This window comes from Schistocerca gregaria, chromosome 1, assembly GCF_023897955.1.
Source record: "Schistocerca gregaria isolate iqSchGreg1 chromosome 1, iqSchGreg1.2, whole genome shotgun sequence".
In the NCBI taxonomy this organism is placed as follows: domain Eukaryota; kingdom Metazoa; phylum Arthropoda; class Insecta; order Orthoptera; family Acrididae; genus Schistocerca; species Schistocerca gregaria.
In genome coordinates this window covers 475,953,943-475,968,491 of record NC_064920.1, presented here as the reverse complement: position 1 = coordinate 475,968,491, position 14,549 = coordinate 475,953,943, and the positions used below count along the sequence as shown (strand labels likewise).

Genomic DNA, 14,549 nt, shown 5'->3' with positions numbered 1-14,549 from the left:
CACTCCGCCGAACTCACGGACTTCAAATATAGTCATGTCATTGGGTGCCACTTTTGTCATACATCCGTATGTGAGATTTCCACACTTCTAAACACACCTAGGTCGACTGTTTTCGATGTGATAGTGAAGTGAAAAAAGTGAAGCGACAAGTACACCAGAAATGCGTACAGGCCGACCTCGTCTGTTGACTGACAGTGGCCGCCGACAGTTGAAAAGAATACCAATCTGTAATAGGCAGCCATCTATCCAGACCATCACACAGGAATTTCCAACTGTATCAGAATCCACTGCAAGTACTATGAGAGATAGGCGGGAGGTGAGAAAACGGATTTCAAGGACGAGCGGCTGCTCGTAAGCCACACATCACTACGGTAAATGCCAAACGACGCCTCGCCATCTGCCAGCGTATGTATGGTAGTGCCAACAGTAAAATTTGTAGGCACTGGTGTTATGGTGTGATAATGTTTTTCATGGAGGGGGCTTGCATCCCTTATTGTTTTGCGTGGCACTATCACAGTAGAGGCCTACATTGATGTTTTAAGCACCTTCTTGCTCCCTGCTGTTGAAGAGCAATTGGGGATGGCGATTGCATCTTTCAAAACGATCGAGCATCTGTTCATAATGCACAGCCTGTGGCGGAATGGTTACTTGACAATAACATCCCTGTAATGGACTGGCCTGCACAGAGTCCTGACCTGAATCATATAGAACACCTTTGGGATGTTTTGGAACGCCGACCTCGTGCCAGACCTCACCGACCGCCATTGATACTTCTCGTCAGTGCAGCACTCCGTGAAGAATAACCTGCCTTTCGCCTAGAAACCTTCCAGCACCTGGCTGAACGTATGCCTGCGAGAGTGGAAGCTGTCATCAAGACTAAGTGTGGGCCAACACCACACTGAATTCCAGAATTACCGATGGAGGGCGCCTCAACTTTTAAGTCATTTTCAGTGAGGAGTCGCGATACTTTTGATCACATAGTGCAAATCATGGATGTTTGAGATCTTAAAACGTATCTGGAAATATATTATTTTATTTGATGTCATAAGGCTGCATATGGAACATTGGATATTAGCCTCTTCCGTAGCGGAGGTCCCTAATGCACGAATGTGCGTTGGCGCTTGACTGACGCAAACCAGTGAGAATCCTGGTAGTGGGTGACATGTTCACTGCCAGTATTTGGCCGACAAGAGGACGAGGGAGGTGGTGGCGTGAGGTTCTTGGTCATCAGTTTTTCCGCCAATGCCTTGCATGAAATATCAAACATCTTCGAAGTGTACCGGGAAGTGAAACATGTGACACTGATGATGATGAGGTGGCCCCCTTCGTGTTATTCGAGAGGAGTTGGCACGGCAACGTGACTGGCTCCCTTCCCCCACTTTCGTCATACAACACAAATATAACATGATGTTGCAGTCCATGCTCCTCCAATGGAAGACGCACTGCAGCAACTACAGTTGTCACGAAATACATTAAATTTAATCGCAGTTGTGAATATGGACACATTCAGCTGTATCGTGGAATGACAACATTGAATATTTGTGTCAGACCGCGACCCGAACCCGGACCGGTACGAATTTTCAGTGTCGGCATTCCATTACACAGCTGAAGGTCTGTCCATATTCACAACTGCGAATATATTTCATGTACAAACGTAACACATCATTATACGCGCATCGATTAGCTCTCCTACACTCCACAAATACACTAATAATACGCCTGTCGCTTATTCACAAGGAAAAGAGCAAACTTCTGGGGAGGAAGAACACGCTTTCCACTCTGCAGGACATTCCAGCCAGCAGTGCCATACGACATTTACATATCCCATTCCACACGCTTGAACACTAATCAAGAGTGGGTTGTATGGGAATTCTGATGTGGAAGGTTACTAGTTGGGACACCGGACTATTCCCTCCTTAAAACGAGATATAGAACCATGAACAATACCACTCTATGATTTACAGATGGTCGACCAGATATTTTTTTCTGATTCGATAATGATCTCCATGCATTACATGTTCAAATCTGTTTCATTTCTACCTATTTGGTGCATTTAGCGTTCACAGTACACTGTGACACGTATTCCATTTATTTATGTTCACTGCATTTTTGTACTTTACTCTTCTGAACATCGTCCTAGCAATCAGTCCTCAGTGTTAGAGGGACGTTCTACATTGAAGTCGAATGCATGTATTAGTAGACACAGGCAGTATCTGTTGTTGAATTTCCCTGAAGATGCACTGGAACGAAAATGCTGAAGTTAACCGGCCGCTCTGTAGCGAGTCAAATGCATTTGTATCTATTCTGTGACAAGAATTTTCTACTCTACCCATATACCTGCGAGATGTGATTACTTCTCACCCAGTATCACTCGAATCAGTTGGCAAAATGTGTCAAAAACGCATTTCCAAACTGTACAGTGGACTTCCCGATACTAGCTTAGCCAATAGGAAGACCGACAGGTTTCTAATGTCACCTTCAGTTACTAGTAATAGCTTGTAATGCTTTGCTTTTCAGAAAAGACTGTATGCAAATTTTTGAAATTCGCGTAACAAATTATTATAAACCGCATAAAAAGTAAAACTATTTAGCTATTCATTTTCCAAACTCATTAATCTAGGAGTTTTCCTGCACTCAATATTCTACCTTTTAAACTTGGTGGCCAAACAATAGGAGGCGGTGTTTATTACACTCTGTTCCCACTCATTGTTCCTCTATCTTTTTTTTTTTTTTTGCCGCCGGTCATGGGGTCATGGTTTGATGCAGCCCGCCACGAATTCCTTCTCTATCTTAGCATCTGATAATGATATGATAATTGATAAGTAATGTTTATATCGGATAAAGTTATTGCAACGAAACTGCCCAAGTTAACAATAATCTGCATTAAAATTTTCGAATACATTTCCAGGACTCCGAATGTGAAGGTCTATGCATCTGACCGTTTAAGGTATTTGTGATTATTTTTCATTCCACAACAAAGCGAAGTAATCACTTTCTTCTTCTACAGAACAACTCATCAAATTCCGATACCCGGCTTTATGAGCATCATTCTTCTCGGTATTGTAATTGCATTCTTTCGACAGCCTATACTTGAATCCTTATACTTTGTAACAGCAACCCAGCAGCGATGTTATTTAATAACCATATTTCCTAGTAATCAGCAGAGTAACACGGTATTATTCTCATTGACTGCATTTCTCCACATCGAATAACTACAGCATAGTTATATACTAATAACCAGATCCAGCGACTGTAGTAAAACGAATTAAATATTTATGTCTGGTATTACAATGGTCCTATTTCTGAAAAAGTAGATACAAAACTTTTGATATGTCATGTTTCTTGAAGTACTGATGAGGACACCGCAAAATAAAATAAAACAAATGCATAACACAAAACAAAGCTGCTTAAATGACAAAATAAAAACCGCCACCACAAAGCATCCCATAGAAAAGCAAACCCATAACCTCTTTATTATAGATCATAAACACGTAGATGGGTTAGGGAAAAGTTAGTGATAAAATGAAACGCAGGCGACACACAGACAAACAGTGCAAGGTGCGAACAAACAGGTGAGCTCCAGCCATGTCGTGCTTGTGGCGCAAAGACACTCGATAATCTGCGATTGCAAATCCCTAGGATGTCTGTTCATAGCACAAGACTGACTGCCAATAATACGCCTTCAAAGGCGTTGGAGAGAGATGAAGTTTCGACCTCTTCGAGCAATTCATAATATTGGGAATACGTGAAAGTGTGGTACGCGACTATCAAAAAAGGATTGTCGTGTTTTGGAAACACGACTGGGTGAAGAGCTTGACCACATATTCATTGAAAAAAAAATTCATTGAATGTGTGTACTGTCAACTCATAATGAACGGCTTCTGAATTCTTTCTCTGATATGCGTTCTGCCTTGAATTTCTGATTTTTAAACATGCTAGAAAATGTGGGAGCATTACAATTGAGGGGACTCTGGAATGACTTTGGTTTTCTGTTCACGTGCAAATTACGTTATACCTCTGAATTACAAAGCTCGTGGCAACCAGAAGGTATTTCTCATACTGAGGGAAGGATGACGTGAGTTACGTTGTGAAGGCTTCGTAACTGTAGCAACGGGACAGAAACTTCGTGCGACATTTCCCACCAAAGATAACGCAAGGAGAATTAAATACTCTTTTTTGGACAGAATCATAAATTACTGTTGTTTGTAACGGAAAATTTTTATTTACGCCACAGTGTTTCAAATCGTCATATGTATTTTACAATTATGTAAGGTAATATAGCGTGATTTATCTGCCCCTATCTATGGATATTACACATTTTCAAAAAACACGCAAAAGATTTTCATATTCGCTGATCATTACGCTGAATTTAGTAGTTCTAGAGAAAGAGTGAACAGGACATTTTGCAGGAATTTTAATGTAGTTGAATTTTTTACTGGAATATGTTTTCGCTGGAGGCCACGATTTTCGAGTTATTCAAGAAAAACGCGTTTGAAGGCCACTTGTGTGTGTTTTTCTTGAATAATTGGAAAATTACGGCCTCTGGCGAAAATGTATCCCAGTGCAAAATTTAATCACATCATATACAGACAAAAAAAAAAAAAAAAAAAAAAAACAACGGGATGGCGTTGTCGGTGAGGGGGTACTGGTTATTCTTTCTATCCTACTGTACCTGTCGGTATACATATTGATAAAACAAATATCGCAATAGGTTAATTAGGGACTGCTCTATCGAATGAGACCGTAAAACGACGTTTTAAAATTAATTTTGTCTATAAGAGGAAACAAACCGACGCTTTCGGTCAACAGTGGGCGTCGCATGACAAGCCTGTTGAGCGGTGTTTCTTATGGCTGACTCAAGTTAAATACTACAAAAACGAAATGAAAAGTATCTGTCAAAACAGCGAAAATGCGTCGGACGGCTCTTAGGAGATACACACTATCTACAAGTACATTTCTTGCCAAGGTACTAAGAGTAACCGTTTCACGGTGGAGGACGCTGTCTGATGTCCGAGATACCAATTACAGTGAAGACGGCTGTCGATCAACAGAAACCAATTGTCTAGCTACTACTGGCTAGTACGACGAGTAAAAGTGGTTGAAATTATAAATACTATATGTTTTCGTTCGTCACTGACGTGGCTAGAATGCAGTCTTTTCTAACAAGGATATTGCCACGAAAGGCTTCGAAGACAACGAGGTTGCGAGCCGACATGACTGGAAAGTGCGACAGGAAGAGAACTGAACAGACGAGACTGGCATGAGGAGGGCCGCCGTATGTCTGCTTTTGTTAAGTGCGGTTAGTGGAGGCATGTCAGTGGAAGACAAACGTGTTAGCTTTCTCCCGAAGAGCGGAGAGAAAGGAGAGTCGCAGAGAGGCGTAGGCAGAGGAGAGCAGAGGCAGGCGGAGCGGGCTTACCGGCGCTGGACCGCGATTTCGTCCGCGACGCTTTGGCATTGGCCGAGGCGGCGTTCTGCGGCGCGTGCGCGTGCGTGGCGCCGGGGTGCCCGTGGCCGTGCCCGTGGCCGTGGCCGTGGGCGTGCGCGTGGCCCGTCGACGCCAGGGCCTTGGCGCTGAACATGGCCGCCGCCGCCGCCGTACTCGCGTGGTGGTGATGGTGGTGGTGGTGGTTCAGGGGGTGGTGGTGGTGGTGGTGCGCCGCGTACCCCATGTCGTGGTGGGGGTGCGGGTAGGGGTACTCGCCGACAGTGGACACGTGGTTGGCGGTCGGCATGCCGGCGCTGCCGGGCCCTGGGGACGTCGAGTACGAGGAGGAGGACGACGTCGCGACGGCCGCCATACCTTCCCGCTGCTTCACCGCCGCCGCCGCTGCCGCCGCCGCCGCGGCCGCCGCGCCGTTGCCGCCCGCGCAGTTGGCGCCGCCGGCGCCGCCGCCGCCTCCGCCCCCGCCGGCCCCGAGCGAGTTGAGCATGTTGAGGCCCGGTTTGACGTCGAGCGCGCCGGACCCCGCGCCGCCGTAGCCGACCACGCTGCCGTCTTCTTGCTGCTGCTGCTGTTGTTGTTGCTGCTGTTGCTGCTGCTGCTGTTGTTGCTGCTGGTGCTGCTGCTGCATGAAGGCGACGCCCATGGCGGCGGCGTGCGCCACGGCGGCGGCTGCGTGCTGGTACTCCGAGACGGCGGACGCGGCCGTCGACGACGCGGCCGTCACCGAGTCGGGGGTGGCGTCCTTGGGTGGCGTCGGCGGGAAGCTGAACAGGTGGTGCGGCGCGTGCGCCGCCGCCGCAGCTGCCGCCGCCGCCGCGCCAGCACCCGCTCCCGCCACGCCCCCGCCGCCTCCTGCCGCCGCCCCCGCGCCTCCGCCCACCACCGGCGCGGGGGACAGAGGCTTCTCGTCGACGCCGACGCCGGCCCCCGCAGGCGCTGCGAATGGGCTGCACCAGGCCGGCTTACTCGTGTCCGACAGCCAGGGATGCAGCGGCGTGTGGAAGTGCGGCCGGCACACCTGCGACGTCCCCATGCGCGCCGCAGCTGCTGCAACGGAAGGCATAACTCAGGCCGGCTGGCAGGCTTCGCGCTCGCTCGATTGAGCACACAACCGCGTTGCTATTACTGCACAAGTTAATATCATACTTGAAGACATCTGGAAATCCTGATCACTATATAATGAAAAAAGTTGCCGTCTCGTAGACTGGTGTTATCTACCAGGTGGTTATAAGTGAAGTGCAGCTACTCAGGGAGGTAAAGTGTGGGATGTAATTATCGTATGGTAGCAAAGCTTGGAACATGCTAAAACGTTAATCCGCAACGGATTCACGCTGGAAAAAAATTTTGGCCACCAGGTGCAAATCTGCCGCCGTACGACATCTCGTCGACGTTTCCGGTATTCTTATTGAACCAGTTGTGTAAGTGGCAGTTAGTAATAAAATCAACGTTATACTTTTCTCACGCATTTGACCTTTACTGGCCACGTCCCATTCCTAATCCATCTCAAATGGCATCACAATGAAATGTACACCCTTAGCTGCTTACAGGCGTTGACATACGTCAACGGGGACAGATGAAAATGTGTGCCCCGACGGTACTCGAACCCGGGATCTCGTGCTTACATGGCAGACGCTCTATCCATCTGAGCCACTGAGGACACAGAGGATAGCGCGACTGCAGGGATTTATCAGTGGCACGCCTCCCGCGAAACCCACATTCTCAACGTATTGTCCCGCACTACATTCGTAGTGCCCCCGCCTATTACACTCATTACTCGCGGCGCGTTGCCGATTCTCGTAAGAGTTCGGGCACTGTTTGTGCATTCGCACAGTAGAAGAAGATGATCAAGTGGCTGGTGAGCCTTATATATATATATATATATATATAAGATAGTAACTGTTCTTTCTGACATGTCCGAAAGAACAGATACCACCTTACTATATATATACAAATGGCATAATTTCTATACTTCTGTCTAGGATTCACAACGCTAGATTTACACATTCTGACCAAAATTTTAACTATTTTTTGAGCGTGTATCGCTTTTGAATTAACGCATTAGAATATCAACCAACTTTCGCTGTCATACGACAATTGCAGCCCAGACTGGACCTCTGTGAGTACCCGCACTTTAATTATAACCATCCGGTATAAGCGGTCTCATTAAATTAATTCGAGATGAAATATAAATACGATCCACTGTCTTCGACCACCACTCACAGTTTTACACAGTAGAACAAAATGCGTAAGTTTCAATGTTACACTGCACCATACGAAAATATTTTATGTTGTGTGCTCGGCAGCTTGTGTGTACTTGAAAGCAACATACTTATCAAGGACGTGTGGCCGTTCAGCATTTCACATGTATAATATGTACATACGACCATCTGTGTTCGGTAGAGATGTGAGTTTTTAACCATAATCAAGACTCTGGACTTAACAGACACTCCATTTGGTGTAGATTTGCGCAGTACATGGTGCTGCTGACGGGCTATAGGCCCTAATACCGTTCTGGCTGACAAATACCTTCGACGTTAAGTTCATGACGTACCACAAGATGTGCATTATGAAATACACGCAAGCTAATCTTAAGTTCAGGGTGGTTACAATTAAACTTTCGTTACTTCAGAGAGCCGCCAAGAAAAACGATTGATCGTAGGACAATGAAAAAGTGTGGGAACATTTGTAAGAACCAGCTGCAGAGAAATAAGAATAAATCATCGAAAGAAAGACATTTTAATTTCTAAATCAGATAATGACAATTAATTGCCTACCACGTTGACGTTCCGAGTTACAAACGTTACTCAGCGTAACGACCATCTGTGATGGTAAGTAATTTGAAGTTTGCACAGGTATCATTTGACTGTTGCTCGTGGCACTGTTCCAAGGGTGGATCATGGATTGTTCAGCCTTGTTGACATTCTCGTTCACTGTCACTGGTTCGATCCATTTAATGCGCTTACATCAAAATACAAGGAGGAGAACAATAAAGCCAATCAAACGCCTACTCGAGAAAAATGAAATCAATTTCTAAATTGGATACATCAAGTATATTAAGTAGTCATGATCGCATTGTCGCTTTCCTCAGCAAGAGGTTGCACATGAAGATGTCAGTCAACAGAGACAGACTGACCTTTCGCAGAATTAAGTACTGTACAAAAGTTTTCAAAGTGGTTTATTAAGAAACGCAACCCATCACAAAATCTTTTAACTACTGACGCAAAGACAGTGCAATAAACCTGATACATACCGGAAGACAGTTAAGCGTTGAATGTCTTTCACTATTAGGTAACACAGGAAACAGAATGTGTGTTCCTCAAAACAACAGTCGTACGTTCACTTAGAGTGATTTTGGGAAAAGTGCACAGCAATAATATGGATCCCATTCTTTTCGAATATGAGTTCGATCTCCTAACAACCGCGCCATCTCTTTCGAAAATTGTACTGCTGTGCGCTATAATTACAGCCCTCGGGGCCCATAGAGCTGAACGTACAACGAACGCTCTTGCTTTCGGTGTGACACCAGTGCACGCATTACTACGGTTCTAGTAAGGAATGTATTCTTCCCTGCCAGGGTCGTCAGTGCGTCCGACTGTAAAGAAGGTTCCTCGAATGCTCTTCGATTATCGAATGGCTAAAACGGGGAGCACTGAGTGTCTTGATGACAGAAGTTATTTAAAAAAACCTAGCGTTAGAAGCAATGAAATCAATGTGCCCTTTGCGAGACTTCCAGGATGTTCAAATGGCTCTGAGCACCATGGGACTTAACTTCTAAGGTCATCAGTCCCCTACAACTTAGAACTACTTAAACCTAACTAACCTACGCACGTCACAGACATCCATGTCCGAGGCAGGATTCGAACCTGCAACCGCAGCGGTCGCGCGGTTCCAGACTGAAGCGCCTAGAACCACTCGGCCACTGCGGCCGGCAGCTGAGAAGATACTCGATATCATCGCTTGTTGGTCAGAACGTGCAAACAGTCACGTGTGGGGCACAATGAGACACGTGGAAGAGTGTGCGGCCTCAGAAGACGTTGTTCCAGCGACCAGGCAGTTTCGGCTACAGGTGCTGCGGCCGGCGCCGCGGGCTCGGCGTGCACCTTGCTCTCCGCGGACGCACCTGCCAGCGCAAGGTGCTGCTCCACCTGTCCATCCCAGCAGCACGACCCACTCACTACTGTTATTCCTCCGCTCCCTGGCTCTTCTTCTGGACTGCCACACAAGTCCATCACACCTGGAAACTCATGATTTGCTCTTATTGCTGCTGCTCGCCCCATAAAAATTTGTTTTGCCCTTTTTTTATCAGCAAATCGTGTATAGAGAGGAAAAGCTAACTTTTTTGTTTTACCTTCGTGTCTGAGAGACGACATATGAGGGGCAGTCAAATGGAAACCGAGCATCCGCCACAATGGGAGCATGGAACGGTTCCTTTAAAAACTAATCACAGCTCGGTTTAACCCTTTCCTGAGCCGTGGGAAACATGCTTCCCACAACAATGAACTCGCTCCTAGTCCCGTGAGATTTACAGTTCCCACCTCTGTACGATGCTACCACATAGTGAACAGTATAGGGTACTACTTCCAATCGGAAGTTCCCGTCGATTTTGCTGTACCTTCGCGCAGAGGCATCGTATAGCTGAGTGTTGCTCTAAAGAGGAGCCTTTCAGTGCTGTTTGCGTGACATTTTGTGATTTTTTTCCTCAAAGCTGTAGTATAAGGTAAATACTTCTGGTTTATCCAAATTTATGAAGGAAAACGTAACATTTGGACGGGGAGAATTCCAGTTTGAAACAAAAGGAGCCATTTCTGCAGTAAAATGGATGAATAACCATTCAGTCATTTTCCTGTCCTCTATTCATGACCCATGAGAAACAGCCACAGTGAAAATGAAATCCAAGGATGGTACTAGTACAGAGATTTCTTGTCCTGAAGTTGTGGCAGAATACAACAAAATAATGGATGGTGTCGGTAAGTTTGATCAATTATGAGAAAGGTATGCTATTGGCAGACGTTCTGTAAAATGGTGGCACAGAATATTTTATTTCCTGGTGGACGTTGCTGCAGTGAACAGTTTTACCCTGTGGAAAATAAATAAAAGAGAAAGTGGACAGCATGATCAGCTCACATACAGGATGTATCTAGTTAGACAACTGATAGCTGGCTTCCCATCCCAAAAAAGGTGTGGACAAATACCTGTCTTTCTGGCAGAAAGGGGTAAAGTACCTGAAGATTTCCGTCATGTGGCTGTAGGGGAGCATCAACCGATTTTAGGAGAAACCTACTGGACGTTCCGTCATTGTAGTACCAAAGCTGCAGAAGAGAGCACTCGCTGTGTTTGTACATATTGTCAAGTAGCACTTTGCATAGACCCATGTTTCATAAAATTTCATGGCAAGTAATTGTGGCTAATCATTGTAACAAGAGAAGTAATTTTATCAGATAAATATGACATATATTGACAAAGTTGTTTTTGTCATTTAACTCCAAGGAACGGCAGTGGGAAGAATACTTCCCACCTAGATGTGTAACTTCGTTTTCACAGTTGTAGCAAATTTGATATTCTGTATGATAAATATACCTATCTGTTAATTAGTATCTGCTCTCCATTCATTAAAAAACACTGCTCAATAATTTTGCCGACAAAAGGGTTAAGCCATTTATCTCACTGAGAGACGAGACGATCATTTCCTCTTCCGTAGAACGCTGTTGCCCGCTGACCGATCCACATCGCACTCTCTCTTTCTCATCCTCGTCCGGTAGAAAGCGAGATCCACCCATGTCTTTCTACAGGTCGACAAAGATATGAAAATCACACGGTGAGAGATCCGGGCTCTACGTATGACTTTCAAAATGGTTCAAATGGCTCTAAGCACTATGGGACTAAACATCTGAGGTCATCAGTCCCTTAGACGTAGAAGTACTTGAACCTAACTAACCTAAGGACATCACACACATCAATGCCCGAGGCCGGCATCGAACCTGCGACCGTAGCAGTCGCGCGGTTCCGGACTGAAGCGCCTAGAACCGCTCGGTCACATAGGCCGGCCACGGATGACGTTGCGGCGTTTCCCAACAAAATCGCTGAACGGTAGCCTCCGTCCGATAGACAGTGTCATGGTGGGCGTTATGATGCACCAGAATGATTCCGTCCGCCAACATTCCGACAGCCCGATGGCAAACGGGCAGTGGAAACATGCCACATCCCCCGCCAAAGAAGTTGTTCACATATTTTCCGGTAAGATCATGACGGCTTCCTTCGACTGAAAGTGCCCTTTGCTCGTCGGGTTTCTCGATCGTGGAACCACAGTGAATGCGCAGTGCAATGAAAACACTTTCCAGAAACTGCGACGAGCCATAAAGTCAGAACGCCCAGGAATGCAGTCGGACAGAATCATCGTGTTGCACGATAACGCCCAGCTCTCCACTGCCAGTCGGAAGAAGACTGCGGCTCGCCAGTTTGGTTGGAAAGCACTGGAACACCCTCCGTACAGTCCGGACGGTTCGCAGTGTGACATTCACATTTCTGACGACCTGAAGCACGGCGTGCGTGTTTCAGTCGGACGAGGAAGTGCAAGAATGGGTGCGGTTATTGATTCGTTAGCGGCCGGCTTAGTTCTACGAAACAGAAATTGACAGTCTCGTCTCCCAGCGGAATAAATGTCTTAACGCGTGTGGCGATTACTTTTGGAAGGAACAATACCATGGTCGCGTTGTTAAGATAACATTTCATGTACCCACCTAACATGCCACCTACGTAGACGGGTTTCCTGCGGCAAATGCTAAAAATCGACGTGTAACACATTCGTGGTTTCGTCTAACTTACAGTCTGTGATGTATTTCTGGGTCAATAACAACGTAATTATTTTAATGTTATCCTCATGTCCTACGCCAATGTAGGCATTTTAGAACTCAGCTGTATGCTTATCTTCCAGCGAGCAGCAGACAGTTAATTTCCAGCTAAGCAATTTCATTTAAACCACCGGAAACTTCCTAAAATTTTGAAGGTAATAACTCATTCAGAACTGCGCCATTCAAGAAAACTTTTAAATTCAGCGTGTGTGTGTGTGTGTGTGTGTGTGTGTGTGTGTGTGGAGGGAGGGAGGGAGGGAGGGAGGGAGGGAGGGAGGGAGGGAGAGAGAGAGAGAGAGAGAGAGAGAGAGAGAGAGAGAGAGAGAGAGAGAGAGAGAGAGAGAGAGAGAGAGAGAGAGTCAATGAATTGTAGGACATGGACTTGAATATTCTTAGTGGTAGTAATAAGCAAGGAGAATTTTGACAGGTATTAGCATTTCTTCCATCGTAAATCTTCTAACTGTTTTCATGCAGCTCACCATCATTTAATCTCCTGTGCCAAACTCCTCCATCAGATTAGTGTTTGCACAAGCACCAGAGTATCAGGAAGGTATGTCCTCGGTGTGTGACAAAATGTTATGTTTTCACCCTCTTCGTAACGTCGTGACACTCCTCGCAGGGGACCTAATCATCTACTATGATGGTATCCACCGAAACCACAAGACACTGGGAGCACAAGGTCCCTCAGAGTACACAAAGATAGTGACTGGCAGAACGGCAGCAGCGTCCGCGAGCATGGCGACAGCAGATGAGGGCCGAGGAGAGCGTGGTTAACCGCAGTGTTCCCACGCCACGAGGCACCGGCGCTAATGAGGAGCAGTCTGAAGCATCGGGGCGTGTTCGAGACGCCGACATCGGCGCCCACCTGCTCTGCTCTGACACGTGACACGTACCATGGCGCACACTGCTCCCACAGACCAACCGCACAAATACACCCCTGAGCTACACTCCTACACTTTACGCTTTCTGCCATTCTTGCGGGCGCGCGCGCGCACACAAGCGCACACGCACACACACACACACACACACACACACACACACACACACAAAGAGAGAGAGAGAGAGAGAGAGAGAGAGAGAGAGAGAGAGAGAGAGAGAGAGAGAGGGGGGGGGCGGGGGGGGGCGACAAGCGTGCAGCAATGGGAACAGTGGAAAAGGTAAAAAGAAAAAGAGTGACAGAATAACTGAAATGCAAATGGGATGAAGGAAATCAGAAGTGAAGAACTTCAACTGGCAAAAGAACAGCAGCTGCGAATAAGGGAACAGCATCAACAATTGAGGGAAACAGCAGCAGTGGGCAAGTGAAGAACAGTAGATAGTAAGATAAAAACGGCAGTAGTGGATCATAGAGGAAAAAGCAGTGGGTAAGAGAAAAATGGCAGTGGACAAGAGAAAAATGGCAGTGGACAAGAGAAAAATGGCAGTGGACAAGAGAAAAATAGCAGTGGACAAGAGAAAAATAGCAGTGGACAAGAATGAAGAACAGTAGTAGTGGGCAAGAGAAGAATAGCATTGGCCAGAGGTGGAAGCAACAACCAGAGGTAGAAGCAATAGGGCAGATGGGGAGGCAATGGGCAGAAGAAGGAATATGAAGGTTTAATGTCCTATTAACAATGAATCAGTAGACACAGACCACAAATTCAGATGAGCGAAGTATGAAGAACGTAACTGGCTGTCTCTCCTGTAAGCAACCCTTCCAGAATTTACACTAAGAGCTTTAAGGAAGCTACAAAAAACCTGAAGAGAGATGAAAGTTTCTTATAGATTACAACTGTGTGTCAGACTGGGATTTGTACTTGTTAAACAGGGATGAATGGTTATAGATTTAAAACACCATCTTTGAACATGATGCACAGGAATAAGGAAATATTGATATTATTATTGAAGCAATTTTCCATCATTAGCGGATTTTGCCGTTTCAGTCATGTAAATAATTTTGATTATTTGAAATGTTTCATATTTCACTCACACACCTCCACAGGAACAGTTTTTAATCCTAGCAGGAGCCTGCTTTGGAATAACGTAGGTTGCACGTGTCACTGTCTCATACAGCAGGTTTGGCAGTAAACCTCACATGTAATTGGAGGTAAGGTATTAGTGAGTTTATTACGTGAAAGATAATACATAATTCAGTGTATAGCCCATCTAAGGAAAAAGGCAGTAAAATTTTTAGACAGGCAACACTAACTATAAAGGATGTGCGTAAATTTTATACTCTCGATGGTTTGTGTAATCGTTATTAGTCTTAGCCATAA

General features: G+C 45.9%; 1 protein-coding gene across 4 annotated transcripts in view; it reads right to left on the bottom strand.

Annotated features, from left to right (window-relative positions):
• LOC126353381 (endothelial transcription factor GATA-2-like) overlaps positions 1 to 14,549 on the bottom strand; it is a 569,668-nt gene that overhangs the window by 367,702 nt on the left and 187,417 nt on the right. For 3 of the 4 annotated variants that reach the window (XM_050002761.1, XM_050002759.1, XM_050002762.1), the window contains exon 2: positions 5,420 to 6,493. In XM_050002761.1, coding sequence (XP_049858718.1) covers positions 5,420 to 6,493 — 1,074 coding nt within the window. The remainder of the gene's footprint in view (positions 1 to 5,419; positions 6,494 to 14,549) is intronic. The other variant, XM_050002760.1, reaches the window with a different exon arrangement.